At 42.6% G+C, this 15,780-nt stretch overlaps 1 protein-coding gene across 8 annotated transcripts in view; it reads right to left on the bottom strand.

Annotated features, from left to right (window-relative positions):
- Window positions 1-15,780, bottom strand: part of LOC138184882 (protein trachealess) — a 138,582-nt gene that overhangs the window by 104,155 nt on the left and 18,647 nt on the right. For all 8 annotated transcript variants that reach the window (XM_069123288.1, XM_069123287.1, XM_069123286.1 and 5 more), the window contains exon 2: window positions 1,980-2,012. In XM_069123288.1, the coding sequence (XP_068979389.1) occupies window positions 1,980-2,012 (33 nt within the window). The remainder of the gene's footprint in view (window positions 1-1,979; window positions 2,013-15,780) is intronic.

The following is a 15,780-nucleotide window of genomic DNA, read 5'->3' on the forward strand; positions in this document are numbered from 1 at the left end:
GATTCGATTTCAGTCTTCTCGATTATCTTTTTTCGCTTCGCTGTATATTTCGGTGACAAAAAATGCAATTGGATGAACGATAAATTAAATAAAAGCTGGCCGATCGACTGGTAATATGTGTTCTTCTTACCGATGAGACCTGGTGGACCAATTACGCCATATTCCTTGCACGTGGTCCCCAGGCGTCTTATAAAAAGACAAAAAAGATGGAAAGACGTCGTATGCCGGTCGTATGCCGATAACGTCGTGCGAGCGTTATTAATTATCGTGGTTCGGCTGTTCGCAATTAGCGCTGGATCAGTTTCGGCTAATTACATCGAACCAAGTGTCGTCATTAATTACTTCCCATCGTCCGTTGAATTCATTTACAATAGCTTTTCCTGAAAAGCCGTCCCGGATCCTTCTACGATCTTGCAAATTACGCTCACGACCCTGCCTAGTTCGTTAAAATACTCTTCGCGACGATGCGTCCAGCTTCGTCTTTGTGACACTGGTGCATTTATTAGAACAATTTGTCAGTACACGCATTCGCTATAACTGTAGCTTATATGCACTGGAACAGCTGCGTCGAAATTGCTACAAAGAGAGATGATCATAGAATCTAATGAAAGATTAGATCTTGGATCGCCTATACTTAAACGCTTGTCACAGAAAACTTCTACGCACGTATTACGTGTGTTATATATTATACGAAGTTTGAAATTTCGTTAACGCTATAATAAAACACAACTATCACGATTATGCGTAATACATTCGCATTCGTACGAGATTTCTACGCATAATATTCAGATACTTTCTTGCGCATCGTTCAAGATCGAGTTGCCCGTAATAGTACACATTACGATACCAGCAAATAGTTTTCCTATTTGAAACCTCATCACACGCAAATAAGCGGAACGGCGCAGAACGTGGACCATCCGCTGGAAAAAGTGGATTTGAAGCGGCGTGCGAATAGTCAGAGCGGAGAGAAAGTATTCGTGGAAGGGCAAAAAGCCGGCATCGACATGTCGATCGAAAGAAGTGTCGCTAATTTGATGTAGCCGGTGTATACGGCGGATCGTATGGCGGAGTGGTTTGGTCACTCGCGAGTTGATTTATACCAGTGGGCAAGAACCTCGTGGCAAAGCTCGTTGCCTTGCTCATTGCTTCCACCGCTTGTCTCCGTTCTCTCTCTCTTTCCGTGCTCACTTTAAACAATGGAATTGCGTCGCGACGTCAATCTCTCTGTATTATTCACCTTGCCCCTTCGCTCCTCTATATCCCTAGTTGTTCCCTGTTTTCGCTACCTTTTCTGTCTTTCTCCGTCACGTTTTTTTCCTTCTTCGATCTTTGTTCCTTCGTTTTTCTCCTTCCTCTCGTTTTTTCCGAGAGTTTCTCTTTTTCTGCATCTGTCGCTCCTCGCGGGAGGGAATACATCGAGAGTCGAAGGATCGTTTAAAACGGTGTTACCAACGCCTAACGCCTCACCGGGTGTGTCTTTCGACTCTCGAGTCTTCGTCACGGATCTTTTCTAATTTCACGGATATCAGTACAAGGTTTGCATGGAATACGCCTGATCGATAGATAGGAACGTGTTTTTCGCGGTAATTCGAATAATATTTTCTGATGGTATTTGTTGCTTTGTTGGAAGCGATTTGAGACAGGAAATCGTAAAGTTGGTTGGACAGTTTCGGAGAAAGTGAAAGAAAGCAGGAACGAGTGGCGAATAACTCGAGTTGAGAAAGAGTAGATTGAGTTTGATAATATTTGAGGAACGTGTTCTGTGTAACACGTTTGAAACGTGTTCGTCTGGGTTAATATTATGTTTGTAGCACCTGTCACGAATGAGAAATAGAAAAACAAAGATGTTCTAACGAGCAATTCCTACCGGAAATATTACATATACATATGGAAAAATATTTGCCAATCATCGCATTTTATAAATACAGATAATCCTAGAAAGGAGAATTGTTTCTTGTACTAACTGCAAGTCATCTTACCTGTCTGTCCAACAGAGAGCGTCATCTCGATACCTAGAACAAGCGAACACAAAAATTTTGTTAATCTCGTATATTATCAAAAACCCTAATAATAATGCATTTAATGATAATAGACAATAAAGTGGTTGGATTATTTTCATAAAGATTGAGACAATTGCGATTGATTATAAGTTGCTGGACATTTAAATAGCTCAGGATCTTAATAAATCAATGTTATACGTGCGAGATAAAAATATAATAAAAAAACTACACTAAATCGTATCAGAAATCTATCTTGAAGAATATTTCATTCAAGATAAACGAGTGTCCCGTATGAATTACGGGTAAGATATTACGTACGTAATTATAAGTTACCTATAAGTCATCCGACATGATTTCTGTAATTATGAGCATACTGTATAATATCTCATAAATATCTGATCTGCATATAGCGATTCAAGAAGCTTCAAAATAAAATCCATATAAATATCGATTTAAAATCGTACTTTCCTCGGCGAATGCAACAATATCGATTATATTAATTTGTTATGGTGTATGATCTTTGCTCGGTCCCCTATACGCCAGTCTCAAGACCCGAGAGAACGTATCACAGCTTACAGGAAAAAGCTTTTATATGAAAGCCTAGCTGTGAATAAGATCGCCGTCGTAAATTGTGCGCGAGGCTAATCTCACGGTTGAACGCGGCCATAGACTTCACTTCGTTTGACTTCGACGAGTAGCGAGACCCTCGAAAAAACTCTCTGTCGAACGAATTCGCAAGCTTTTCAATTCGTTCGTTCCTTGCAGTTTGCTTTTATTGGAAGCTAATGCCTTGGTTTAGGAAAGAGCTAACAATAACCGAGACGTTTCGTAAAATACGTTTTCAACCCCAACTTTGTAGCTATTTTCACCAATTTCAGTAGCGAGATAGGTTTATGCCACGATACGCTATTAATCTCGAAGTTGCATTGAATAAATTTTAATAACTTTACGTTAACAAAAATATCTATATCACAATTTTCTCTACCATCGATTCCACTCGCCCAACGTAACTCCTACAACAACGCTAAAATTTACCCCAAAACGTAAAAAAAAGACACCTAAAAGGCGTCCCCTTTCTCCATTTTTATCGCCATGAAACTGAAACTGGAAAATCGCGAAGCTATGTTAAAGAGAGAAAACCCTGGCAAAGTCAGAGAGAGAAAGAGAGAGAACGAGACAAGGAACGAAATAAATGAGAGAATCGAGATCAGAAGTTGGTGCGCGTGGTGTCGCGGATGAATCAGAAGGTGCGAAGAAAGTGGGGCCTGTCAGCGGGACATGATTTAAAGCCAAATATTACGACAGAGAGCACATTTCTCGAGCGTCCCGGCCCGGTTTCACCCTAGCGCGGCGTCGCGGCACGGGGGTGGCTGCGACGCGAAGGGATGAGCCGTAAGTCGTGCAGATATGTTCACCACGGTTTATTACCGGGATGCCGGAATGGTCCAAGCCCGTAGGAACATTGATTTAATGCGGGAGTAATTGGGCGACCGGACGTCTCTATGAGCACGCCACCTTCCACCGCTAATGTGTTCCCGCCCTTCTAACCTTTCGGTTAACCACCATGCAAGCGAGCCACGCTTCAACCCCCTCTTTCTATCTTTTACTTTCTCTGTCTGACGTTGTACAACCTCCACCCACGGGACGTGAGAAAGGCGAACGCTTTATTGCCGCTTTTATTGCTCGACGAGTTTTAGCCGCAGTTCGGATCGGCTTATGGCGCTTATTAAACTTTGATGTCACCAAATCGCTCTCGCGCGCCTCTATCTATACCATCCGCCTCGCTCGTGGCGTGCATGCTTATCTGTTGGGAATAATGTGGGAGAAGGAGAAGAGTTGGCAGATTGGAATAAGAGGAAGTTTAGAGTTGGTATCTGTTTTTTTTATCCTGATTTTGAGAAACGATACGACATCGTAGGGGGTGGTTCGGAGTTTCGACGTTGGTTAGGATTTCAGTCAATGGTTTTGTTAGAATTAGTCGAATAGCAAAGCTGTATAGTAAAATATTGGAGATCTGATCTTTCTATCAGATACGCTGGAGAAATATATACTTCGAAATCGTAATATTTTTACAACCGAAAGGCGTAATATATTTATCCGTATCTTCTGAATTTTTCTATCTTTTAGATTGTTTTAGATGATTCGTCTAAGTAACGATTTTCGAAATTTTGTTCCATAATTGCGAGTATCGAATCGCAACTTTTCCTCTTACGAATTATTCTTTCGCTCGTTCTATCAAAAGTACAGACGCTGTTACGCTTTATTTTTATTACTTTTATTATCTGCAGAACCAATCTTCTGGAAGTGAATGTTAACTTCAGAAGCACGATCGTCGTTAATGTTAGGACGTTACCGCTTGCAGTTTGGCAGATCGGACACCCCTAAAACATCATACGATACGCATAACAGCCCATGATTCTCACCTTGGACGATATCGTCGTATATTCAGACACTTGACGACAATGTGTCTTTACGAGTCCATAGAAGGGTAAAGTTTCTTACTTTCCCGTAAAATTTTGTAGCCTCGACGGAGAGATTCCCGTTAAACGGGCAAACGGTATTACCGGAATTCACACTGATGATCGGCATCGCGTGCAGCAAATTGAAGGTTGCGCGTAGATTTGCGTGCGATATCGATGATGAAGTCTTCGAGCTGCTCAAATTTTATTAGCCACGAACTCCGTAATCGCCGTGAAGTAAATGCAAATGATTTCAGGCTGAAATAGGCGGTTGAGTCTTATTTTTCCCGCTTCACGTAACACGAATTAACCAGTTGGGGTAATGCCCGAAAATTACCGAGCATTTAGTCCCCCGAAGAATGCGCGAACCTGGACACAGGCCTCTTCTCTCGTCATATGCCATCTATCGAACGTGTTTACGCAGTTACAGTATACTGAAAAGTATTTCAAAATTCATATGGTTGATTCTGTAAACATCCATATAAACGATTCTATATATACAACGATTTTAACGCCAATCTATAAATTTATACAAAAAGTCTTCTTCCTTCTTTCTAAACTAGTCGCTGTGCTTCTATTCGAACCAACGATTCTATTAATTTGATCGATTTCGTCAATTCTATTATACCACTGCGAATCGACTTTTCAAGAAAATTGCTCCCCTCGCCCGAAAAAACACAAACCGACAGAGTCGACTCTGAAAATTACCATTGTCGTATCAACGGTAGAAAATCACCATTTCGCGACACGTGTCGATAAGACGAAACAGATCAGAAGACGTAGGCGTACCGCAAACGTGCCTTACGAGCAGTCATAATACGGGGGGCAGAGGTTTGCATCCACACATGGTGCGACCACGTGTTCCAAGCCGAGCCGGCAGCCGAACGGTGTAAACTTTAACTTTGCCTAACACCGGCTGCGCGGAATGTCCGTCCCGAGGACGAGCTGCCTTTCGATCCCGGCGTTGCTCTACAGAGGGTGAGAGTTCGCGCGGGGATAAACGCAGAAACACGGCGAGCTGAAGCAGAACGCTCAAACGCGGCGGGGGAAACGCGACATGTATGTAATAACTAAGTGATGTGTCGGCATAGTAAGTGGCATTTTCGTTTGCCACACCTTGTGTAAAGAGGAACGTCGGAGGGTAGGAGAGTTTTAGGGTCGTCTCCCTTTCTTTTCAGTCGTTGACGATCGTGTTTGGTTTCCAGTTGTCTGATGTGAATTTATAAAATTTGGCAAAACATTTGTGGAAAATCACCGGATACAAGAATACTATGGAAACGCGTGATATACGAAGATACACTTTTCGCAATATTTGTCGTGTTCTCATTCGGACCATATCGCCGTTTAAACTCTAAACTTCCTTAAACGCATCTCAAATCCCTTTTCCAAAGCCTCCCCTATCGAAGAACCAATTGTCAGAACTCCACTTAAATCTCCTATCTCTAACGTCGCTATCGATTCTTCCTGTCGAACTAGGTTCAACCTTGAACGCGCGTCACAAATTTGTTAACCCGTTTTCCACACTCATCCCCTTCAAAATTACTTCATAGAAATGCAATCTGAAAAATCACTTCCATACTGGCAAACCATTACTCGAAATCGCTTGGCGTTAGCGTCCAACGAGACCGATTCCCTGAAACCTTTTTCCATCCGTAATCCGTATGGTATTGTACCGGCGTTAATTGTAAGTTGAGGGAGATGGAGAGAGAGAGACAGACAGCCAGAAAGAGAGAGATACTCACGAACGATCGGGTGGCCGGATAAGAAACGCATTCCGGTTTTCGTCCGAAGAGACATCGGCGGAACTGGGCCTGGGTCTCTGACGGTATTGGAAGAGAGGGTTTTTCAGTGGTGCCGCCTCGTGTCTCTTCTCCCGACATCCGTGCGAATGTAGGAGCGTCGGGTGTGGTGTTCCAGAAGAGAGGCAAGCCTGCTACTGGTTCTCGAGGCTGTATATGCGGCCGCAAGAATGTTCGCCGTGTTGGTTCGATTAATCAGTCGTTTTTCGTGGCCTCGCTCTGGGCCAATAGAGGTAGAAAAACTTAACGTATGTGATAATGCGCCAGCTATGCTTCTGCCCTCTGTTCTTTCACTACTTCTCTCTTCTTCCCTTCTCCTTTCGTTCTTCCATTCTCTCCCTCTCCCGTTTTACCGTTGCTCTTGCTCTCTTTCTACTCGATACGCGTTTCGTCACAAGCTGGAACGTGGACCGCGCGCCCATGCTGAATATATACCTACAGCGAAACGGCCACGGCCGAGCCGACGCCAGGATCACTGACCGGCAGGATGCTGTCTTGCAAGGGACTCAAACTTTTTTCACGGCGACAGCCACGAGGACACGTAACCAGAGGTCCGGCTCAAATATACTCGAACGTACCGGGGATGCGATATTTCAGCTGTGATCTTTAACGAGCGCGTCGCGGTTCGCTCGCGCGACCCACACCGCTACGGCGGATCAACAAGAGAGAGATAGAGAATTTGCTCCTCGACCGGCTCCGTGATCATTTTCCGATCGGATAAATTGATATGGATCGTTTCTTTCCTGGTCTCCTGGTTTTTGCCCTCGTTGTCGTTATCGTTGTTCACCGGTGATACCAGTGCCGTGTTTTCTTCTGTCGTTTCTTCGCTGCCTTCTAGTTTCATTGCCTGGGGTAATGGATGAGATACAAAGGATGCTGTTCGGAGCATGTTTAGAAACGTTTAATTTCTTGTTGTTAGTAGTTGCCTGTAGTTTGTTGGTTGCTCCAGGGCTTGATATTAATTTTAATGCTGATAATTTCTCTTTCTTTACGATACATACAGGTAAACTTCAAACGTATTTGGCCTTAAAGTTGAGCGCATTATATATTTTTAAAAAGACACGATAAGAAGAATTATCCATACATCTTTAAAAAAAGAATCGATGATCGAGGAACGCGGGAGAAACAAAGCCTCGTCTGCTGCGTCTTCTAATTCGATTGCAACCTCAAACACAATCCTATTATACTTTCATCATACGTTCGTCGCTTCTCGTTAAAACCGCAAGAACACAAACACAACATGCAAAACGATGCACAAGATCGCAGATATCTACGTTAGAAACAAGGAATCGTTCGTGCAACGATACTCGGCTCTTCTAGACCATACAATTTCGCGTAGGGAGCGTAATGGCACGCTTCCATCACGTTTTCCCTGTACGAACGTGGCGTTGCTGGAGAAAACATTTTGCTGTTAATCCAATACCGCAAAATCATCCAATTCCACGGCGAATTGTCACGGTTGCGTGTTTTTCCGCCGCGGAAAAACGTCCGTAGTTCGGTGATTAGTCTTTTTACGTTAACCTGGTTAAGATTACGCTTGGCTGGCTACGTACAAAAAGCATCGGTCTCGCTCGAACGCAGCTTTCGTGACGAAGAAAACGTCCGATTGACACGCGTTATGACATTCTGGTCTCGTGGCGTTGCGAAACACGCGTCTACCGATCGAAATCGACGTATAGAAAAATGGATGGAATCGAGATCGACGGTTCGATCGAGGGAATAGGTTGACGTCGAGTTCCGTTCGACAATGCTCGCTTTCCCCTTCCGACTTGCGTCACGTCGCACCTTCACGCTCTGATCGAACACGCTTTTTTACTTTGCAACGTTCCTCGGAAAAATGGACACGCGTATGATTCCTTTGGTTTCGTTCGATCGAGCGCCGTGTATGGGGCAAAGATTCGGGCGATTGGATATTTGTTGCAATAAGCGAGGTAATTAGTGGAACGAGGTGAGATTGGGTCTTAATTGGGTTTGGTGAAGTGTTTCGTGATTTTCGAGCTAAAAAGTCGGCTAAAAATAGTCCTCTTTATACGTTCATAGAAGAAGATTCTTTGTTATATCTACGATAAGAAGTAACTGGTTAAAAATACGTAATACGATGTATACGAATCACTCGCGATCTCGTTAAACGTTTTATCATGACGCGCGAATTGTCATTTATAGAGCTCCCGATCAGAAATCCATTAACATCGACCACTTTCCTAAGTTAATAAATGCACGTACTATTTCTGCGATACCCGTTAAAGTTTCGCAATATCATTAACTCTGTCGACTCACACTTCTGCGAATCGCAAGCACAAAACCGAGAACGTTTCTTCTATAAGGACAATTTCTTAAAGGCGTAGACAATTCCAGGACATTCCCACGCCACGAACGAGTCCGTTCCACGACCATTGTCGATCACCAGCTATCGGCAAGAAATCCATCCACCTTTGATACTCTCGTCCACGCTAACCTCGGTAGAACATTCGATGTCTCAGTCTTAGGTTTTATTGAAAAACGCGAGGCCAGGACGTGACGAAGCGATTAGGCGGAGCGGCGATGAAACGGATCACGGAACGTACGCGGATCGAACGAGACGCATAAATCCTTTCTGGATACCGGCAGCAGACGACAAGAGGAGGAACAAGACCACTAGGAACGAAGAAACGGCGAAGGACGGTTCTCTGGATCTCGGTAGTGGAACGGGTGAGAAGATATCGTTGACCGCGAGGTGTCTCCTCGCTTTCACAGTTTTATAATAAAATCGCCGTGTGCGAAGGGTAGAGAGTAAGAGAAAAAAGGAGAGAGAAGTTCTCGCGGAGATCGACAAAAAGGAGGCGTGCGTTTGGAAAAACACGAGATTTCAATTAAAGAGACAAGCTTAGTAATGAGGCAGCGTGGATTTATTGGCTCTCGATTCACGGCGTGGCGCCAAAACGTCTGCGTGTGTTGCTCTGCGGCCTGTGTGCCGATCCGCTTCGGGTCTCCCTCTGGTCCGCTCGAGCGCTCCGTCAGCAGCCAGCACGCGCGTGTTAATGTATGCGTGCGTGCACGTGCCCTACGGGCCACTCGGACCCTTGCAACCGGCCCTTTATTCGCCCCGACGCACACACCACAACCGTACGTTCTCCACCAGCCCGTATAAAACGGCCACCTTCTCGATCGACCGCGTTACTTCGACCTACCTACCATATTCCCCTGGAATTAGCTCATTTGCATCCGATCGAGATTCATTACCGTATTGCCGGGTAATAGGACAGTCTCATTCGACCAAGATCTTTTTCTCCCCGTCTCCTTCTATCTTTGCTCCTGCAACTGTCGCTCCTTGCTCCCTTATCTATCCTGGCCCCGATATTTCCACTACCGACGGCCTTCCACGGACACGACCGCTCTTAATGCGTTTCTCGTCGGTCTCTTGAGGCGGATCGGTAAGAGGCAGTGGGGTATTTTATTTATGCGAGAGAACGCACGCGAAATTCAGGTGAAAAATTGACATTTAATCGTGATTGTTGAAAACATTCGAACGATGTCTTTTATTATTTGAATTCGAAAATAAAAGGGTAGTAATATACCTAACAGATACATCGTGGTAGCTTAGCGAGTGATGTTTCAATAGCAAATAAACAAATTTTCCTCCAAGTGAAATAGCTATTTTATCAGTAACGTGAGAATATGGGGTATTTGAAAAATTTGAAGTCGAGATTGATCGTACAGATAGCGTCGATATCGCGTTACTTGCAAGTTTTTCTATGGAATGGGAAGTAGACTTCTGAGTCTTTTTTAAACGAACTGTTAAATATATATCAAATGGTTACGATGGTTATATTGGAAGATGTTTGAGCAATAAGTGCGCTCGAATTTTACTCCGAGTGAAATGCATATGTATCAAGCAGTAGGATGCGAGATGTTTGAGAAATTCAAAATCGAGGCTGGCGATAGCGAGGCAGCATCGATATTCCTTTTTGTAAAATAAAGAAGCAGATCGTTGAGCTTTGTTTGGTCGGAAATTGCTTACTAAAGCGTGAAAGGTGAAAGATATATAAAATACTCGATAAAAATGATATCGCTGATAAACGTAAGTTTGTTCGCGAGTAAAGCGGTATAAATTTCTTAAATAAACATCGTAATCTTTGTATCGTAACACAGCTTTCCTCGATGAAGCGTTACGAGTTAAACGAGTAAAAACGAAATTAACTTTGAGCAAACAAAATCGCCGAAGGTTTAAACGCGAGGAAGATAAGCGCCGAGAAGGCTGGCTGTTTTAAGTATCTTGTAACAGCGACAATCGATGTCGTTAAGTTATCAGACCGGACAGTGGTCTCGACACTTTGCATAATTGCCGAAGCCTAATTAACTTCTTTCGGCTCGAGGTGGAACTTAACGCACAGATAACATTATTTTCACAGTAATAAACGAGCTACGCTCGTGACTGCTTCTGATAAGAAACTATTTCCTTTCTGCTTTCACTATACCTTTCGAATACTTTTTCTTCTTTCTTCCTCCACCTCTTTTACAGATTTTTAGCATCCACACTTCCACAGATTTAATTAACGTCGATAATCTTACTTGTTGCAAAAATAGATTTTGAATAATCACAGATAAACATTTAATGATTATTTTATAAGTTTTATATCAATTCGCTATTTAATAAAAGAGAGATAATATCTGAAATATCCCGTTTGGTATCTTTTATTTTTCTATCTTCGAATCATCGTTCTATTTGTTGTATACGTTTACATAGTTTTATTGAGTAAATTCCTTATGTACTTCTTGCTAGGCTCATTTGCTACGAGCAACGAGATTGCGTAAACTGTTTGCAGTTTAAAGGAAACTCCGGCTGAAAAATACTTAACAAGCGTGTACATATAATAAAATTACTCTCTCAATATATTTTCTGACATCGAACCAAAACGCATTCGTCATTAACGCAAAAAGAACGCGAGATCCGATCTTTTCCGCCGTTAGTATTAAAGACATTTTCTGCCGATAATTTTCAATCAATGGCGTAACTAAATGCAAGAATGTTCCTACAGATTGTTCAGGATCGTATAAAATGCTTCGCGCGGTAATCTCAGTACGCTAACAACACTGACGAAAACATAATTATAGTTTGTGTACTCTACATCCATTACTTTCTTGTCGATATCGAACAAGCTACGCGAACTCGTAATTTTATGAGAAAAGACTTGTATAAGCGTATAAAATATCGTTAATTAAAATTCAAAAACATATAAAACAATTTTTATACGATATTTAGAAATACAAGGTGATTCTTATTTTAGATTAAATCCTATAACCTGGAAAACTATTTCATCTTGATTGCTTCCATTATAGTACATCAAGAATTCGTATTTTTTCAACGATAAAGAATATAGAATGGTTAATACCCATCGCAATAGCTATAATTTGAAGCAAGTACAAATTAAAGCCAGTTGCCCAGGCGAATCGGTGAACTGTGTTTCATACTGTATCTATTTCAGGTCTTTGTTACCTAACTTTGCTAAAACATTTTATCAAATACGCATCTACCGTGATACTCGATCGTATTTTCTACCAGCGAAATCAATTTTTCAAAAGAAAATAGTTTACTCTCCCAGTAAATCCTCGTTCACGCTACTGTATTGTCAAATTGCGAGAGAGCCGCGTCGCAAGAAACGGCCGTACAATTCTGTCGCGATCTCGCGGTTCTTGGCGTTCGTTTGGTGCGGTCACAATCGAACTGGCCTTTTCCATTCGGAGCTGCGTATAGATCGTTCGTTCACGGTGTATCGATTAACAAGGCTCTTATCTCGTTTAAGGATTTTTATGGAGAACGTTATAGGCCTGAGCAAGGAGCGCGGTCGTCGTGTCCACGGGGGAGAAAACATCGTCGGCACCGCGGCTTAAAGACATGATCCGGCGCGTAATCGTGTTTCGTGGCCGGAGCCCCGATAAAAACGCCACGATACGAATCGACGGCCGATTAGCCGTGGGCTACGAATCGCCCAACGGCCTACATTATATCATGTAATTTTTATCGGATCTCAAGTACGATCTCTCGGTACTGAACGGCGGAAATTATGCATAAGACTGATCATCATTTGCCCGGGATAGTTTATGTCGGAACGAAGAACAGCCCTTTAAGCTCGGTCTCTCGGACATCGGTGCCTGACGAAATTGCTAATTCCTTCGTCTTCCCTATTACGCTTGGGACGTTTCGAGAGGAGGCACGCTTTAAGAGGCAACCTGGTGGCCAAGTTGCCCATCCAGACGATCGCTTAACGATCGCTGACAAAACCTTTTAACGTCACGAGGTGTGTACAGGGCCATTTCGACGTGAATTCATCCCTGCAACCGGATGCAAAGTATCGGTAGCATCATTTGTTCCGGAGCAGCTTATGGCCATATGCGTACATACTCGTATCGAGGCAAGCCGCCGCTGGTGGTACGCGAAAAGATTTCAATGTAACCAACCGCGAGGCCACGCCATGATACATTTTTCAACGCTGTAATCCCCCGTTTCGGATGTTAAACCGGTGTTCCGCGTGTGTTATTAGGGACGATTATCATACAGCCGAATCGCGGCGCGAGAACCGTCCGTATTTCGGAATCGTTATCCACGATATACGAGGCCGCGGTTGTTATTAATAACTATTGCACCGCGTGGCATCCCGATGCTTTGTCCAGAGTTTCGCTCGTAAAATTACGCCCTTTCTGGGTTGTGAAGCCTGCCTTTCGATACAGGTGGACGCCGATGGTCCGGGGCCACGAAACATGCCGCAGATGCAGATAGAGCAGTATCATTTCCCAAAGAGCATGCATTGTGAATACAATTATTGGTTGGAATCTAAAAAAGATCATATGGAACGAAACGTACCATACTTTAACAAATTCGTTATTAAAATCTACAGGACTACCTCACCAGTGAATTTATCTTAACGAATGTACGCAGACGCTTGTGGAAAAATTCAAATACGTTTTCAATTCAGACAGAGACGTGAATTATACTTATATTATGTATAGCTATTTGCTTTCGTCATACTGTTCCATATTCCTATACGTTTTCGTCGTATTACTTGTATCACTTAACTAACGACCACCGATTGAAACTTCAGTTTCTTCGATGCAAGTGACCAAAAATATAAAATTTCTTCATCGAAAACGCCCAGTCCTGAAAAACCATTTATTCGATCCAACTGCCTATTTATCCGCGAGAAACAAAAAGCGTGCTGCATTATATTCCTCGATACCCCCCATGTCTGTCGATTCAACAAATTTCCGACGGGATTAAGGGAAACCCCACAGATAGAGCAGCAAAAACAAAAACAATTACAGCGGAGCCGAAAACGTTGACTCGCGGTAAGAACGCGGCAGCAGAAGGAAAGCCGGCCTTTTTCTCGGACAAGCGCCGTATTCGGCGTCTGTTCCGCGCTGGATAAAAACCGCGGGACCGCGTACGGTACTCGAGTACGGTACTCGATCCGCAACACGAGGTGTACCGAAGCTGTGGCCCCGCCGGATCCAATGAATAATACAGCCGCGGCACAATTAGCCCCGCCGTTTTCAATTTAATCGGCGAATTATCAACCCTTCAGGGAACGGGCGACTGGTTCGCCGCAAGAAAGGATCGGCGCGCACCACCACGGCATCCGGTATACATCGTGATACCAAGGCATCACGGTGGAAGTCGACTTTCGCACAGCGGGTAGCGAGACGCGCAAAGAAGCTGCGCGGTTACCACGCGTTACTGAGCTCCCGTTCGACGTTTGTTAACATCTCTTAAGTAACATGGTGCAACGTACGTAGTTTGTATGCGAAATTACTGAAAGAGATGGAACAGTATCCGCTTAGCTGCTGTAAGTCGGCTCTTTGTCGGTGAATCTATTCAGGAAAATATATATTGTAGGAATTTCTTTTCTGGTTTAATCAATTGAAAGTTAGTGGTGTGTTTATACAGTGGAATAACGTTGACGAATAGTCGTATGCTTTTGTAGCAAAGCGATGTTGATGGTAAAACGTGCGTGTTTGGATAGTAGAGTAGAATATAGTAAGAGTAGAGCATTGAATATGGTAGAAAAATGTTTATGTAGTAAAGAGTGATGTGTTTATGTGGCAAAACAGCGATGATGGCAAGAGCACAGTTATAGTGATGATATGTTTGAATAGTAGAATATAGTGTAATAATAGCGGAATGATGAAAGTGGTAGAAAATAGTATGCTCTATGTGGTAAAATAGTAACGAGGCTGAACGAAATGTGTGCAGAGTAAAATGGTATGTTGTTAAAGGATCGTAAAGGTAGAAAGTAGTGTGTTCTTACGTGATAGAGTATGGGTGGTAGATCCTGATAAACGAATCGCATAAATGTTGAAAGAATCTGTGTAAATCTCTTTTCATATCTTTCAAGTGTATACTTTGTGTATATATATATATATCCTATAATTTAATTTTCATAGCTATTTGTAGAATCGAAGCTGAATATCTGTAGTTCGAATCGAATATTGGAACATTCAGGTGTACAATTTTTCCTGCTATGAAACTGATATGTATCGTGAAATACAGATGATTTATGAAAGGAGGAAAGAGGTAAATTTCGAATTCTGTAGCTTGAATTAAGCATTGCGAGCAAGAAAAACAGATCGAATAAAGATGGACGAAGAGAAAAAAAGATTGATCGCTGTAGTTCGATTATCGGAATGAAAACAAGTTCTTCCACGTTACGATTCACTGACTTACTACGACTAGTCGTAGGATGAAGAAACGTTCCACTACCGGAGAGAATCATCGATAAATCGGAACATCCACGAGTCGATTCTCTTCCTTTCTCATTCAATCGTTCTTTAAAAACGAGAAAAAAGCGGAACGGTAACTTAATAGAACGATGGTTTGTGCCACGAAAAATATTACGATGCAATACCTCGTGCCTCAATGGCTACATAAACGATTTATAAACGATGTACGAACTCTTGAAACGCTTAGTATTCATTGAACACGATATTTACCAGACTACTGTCGTTAATCAACCTAAGTACAATAGGTATTCTGATTACTTAATGGCTTCATATACGAATACTACTGACCTACTGATTGTATAGTAGCGTGGACGTTCGACGAGGCAAGCATTTCCGATTTACGATCTAGGGATACGGATCGTAAAGATATTCGTTCGATATCTTCTCGAGTAAAAACAATGAACGTTTGGTTAAATAAGGAAATGTCATTTTTGAACGGAGAATTGCCAAGTGGATATGCTGAGAACCCTTGTTCAACTCGGTCACAGTCATCCTTTCAATTGGCGCTGCTTGTTTGAGATTGTTCGCGATTAAGTCGCGTTCACACCAAAACGTACGTCGTGTTCAGAATATAAGCGGCAGATGATGATGATTCATTTTGAATATTTCTGGAGAATATTGCGTTAACGAGAAATATATAAAATATCGAAAAAGATCTAAACAATATACATTATACTACTTGGATTTAAAGGGACAGCATACCTATATATAGACGAAGATGCCTAGTAGGTTAATTATGCATCCGATGATCGATCGCATCTATGCATTCCT

The sequence above is a fragment of the Bombus flavifrons genome, chromosome 11 (genome assembly GCF_040668555.2).
Source record: "Bombus flavifrons isolate JBK064 chromosome 11, iyBomFlav1_principal, whole genome shotgun sequence".
In the NCBI taxonomy this organism is placed as follows: domain Eukaryota; kingdom Metazoa; phylum Arthropoda; class Insecta; order Hymenoptera; family Apidae; genus Bombus; species Bombus flavifrons.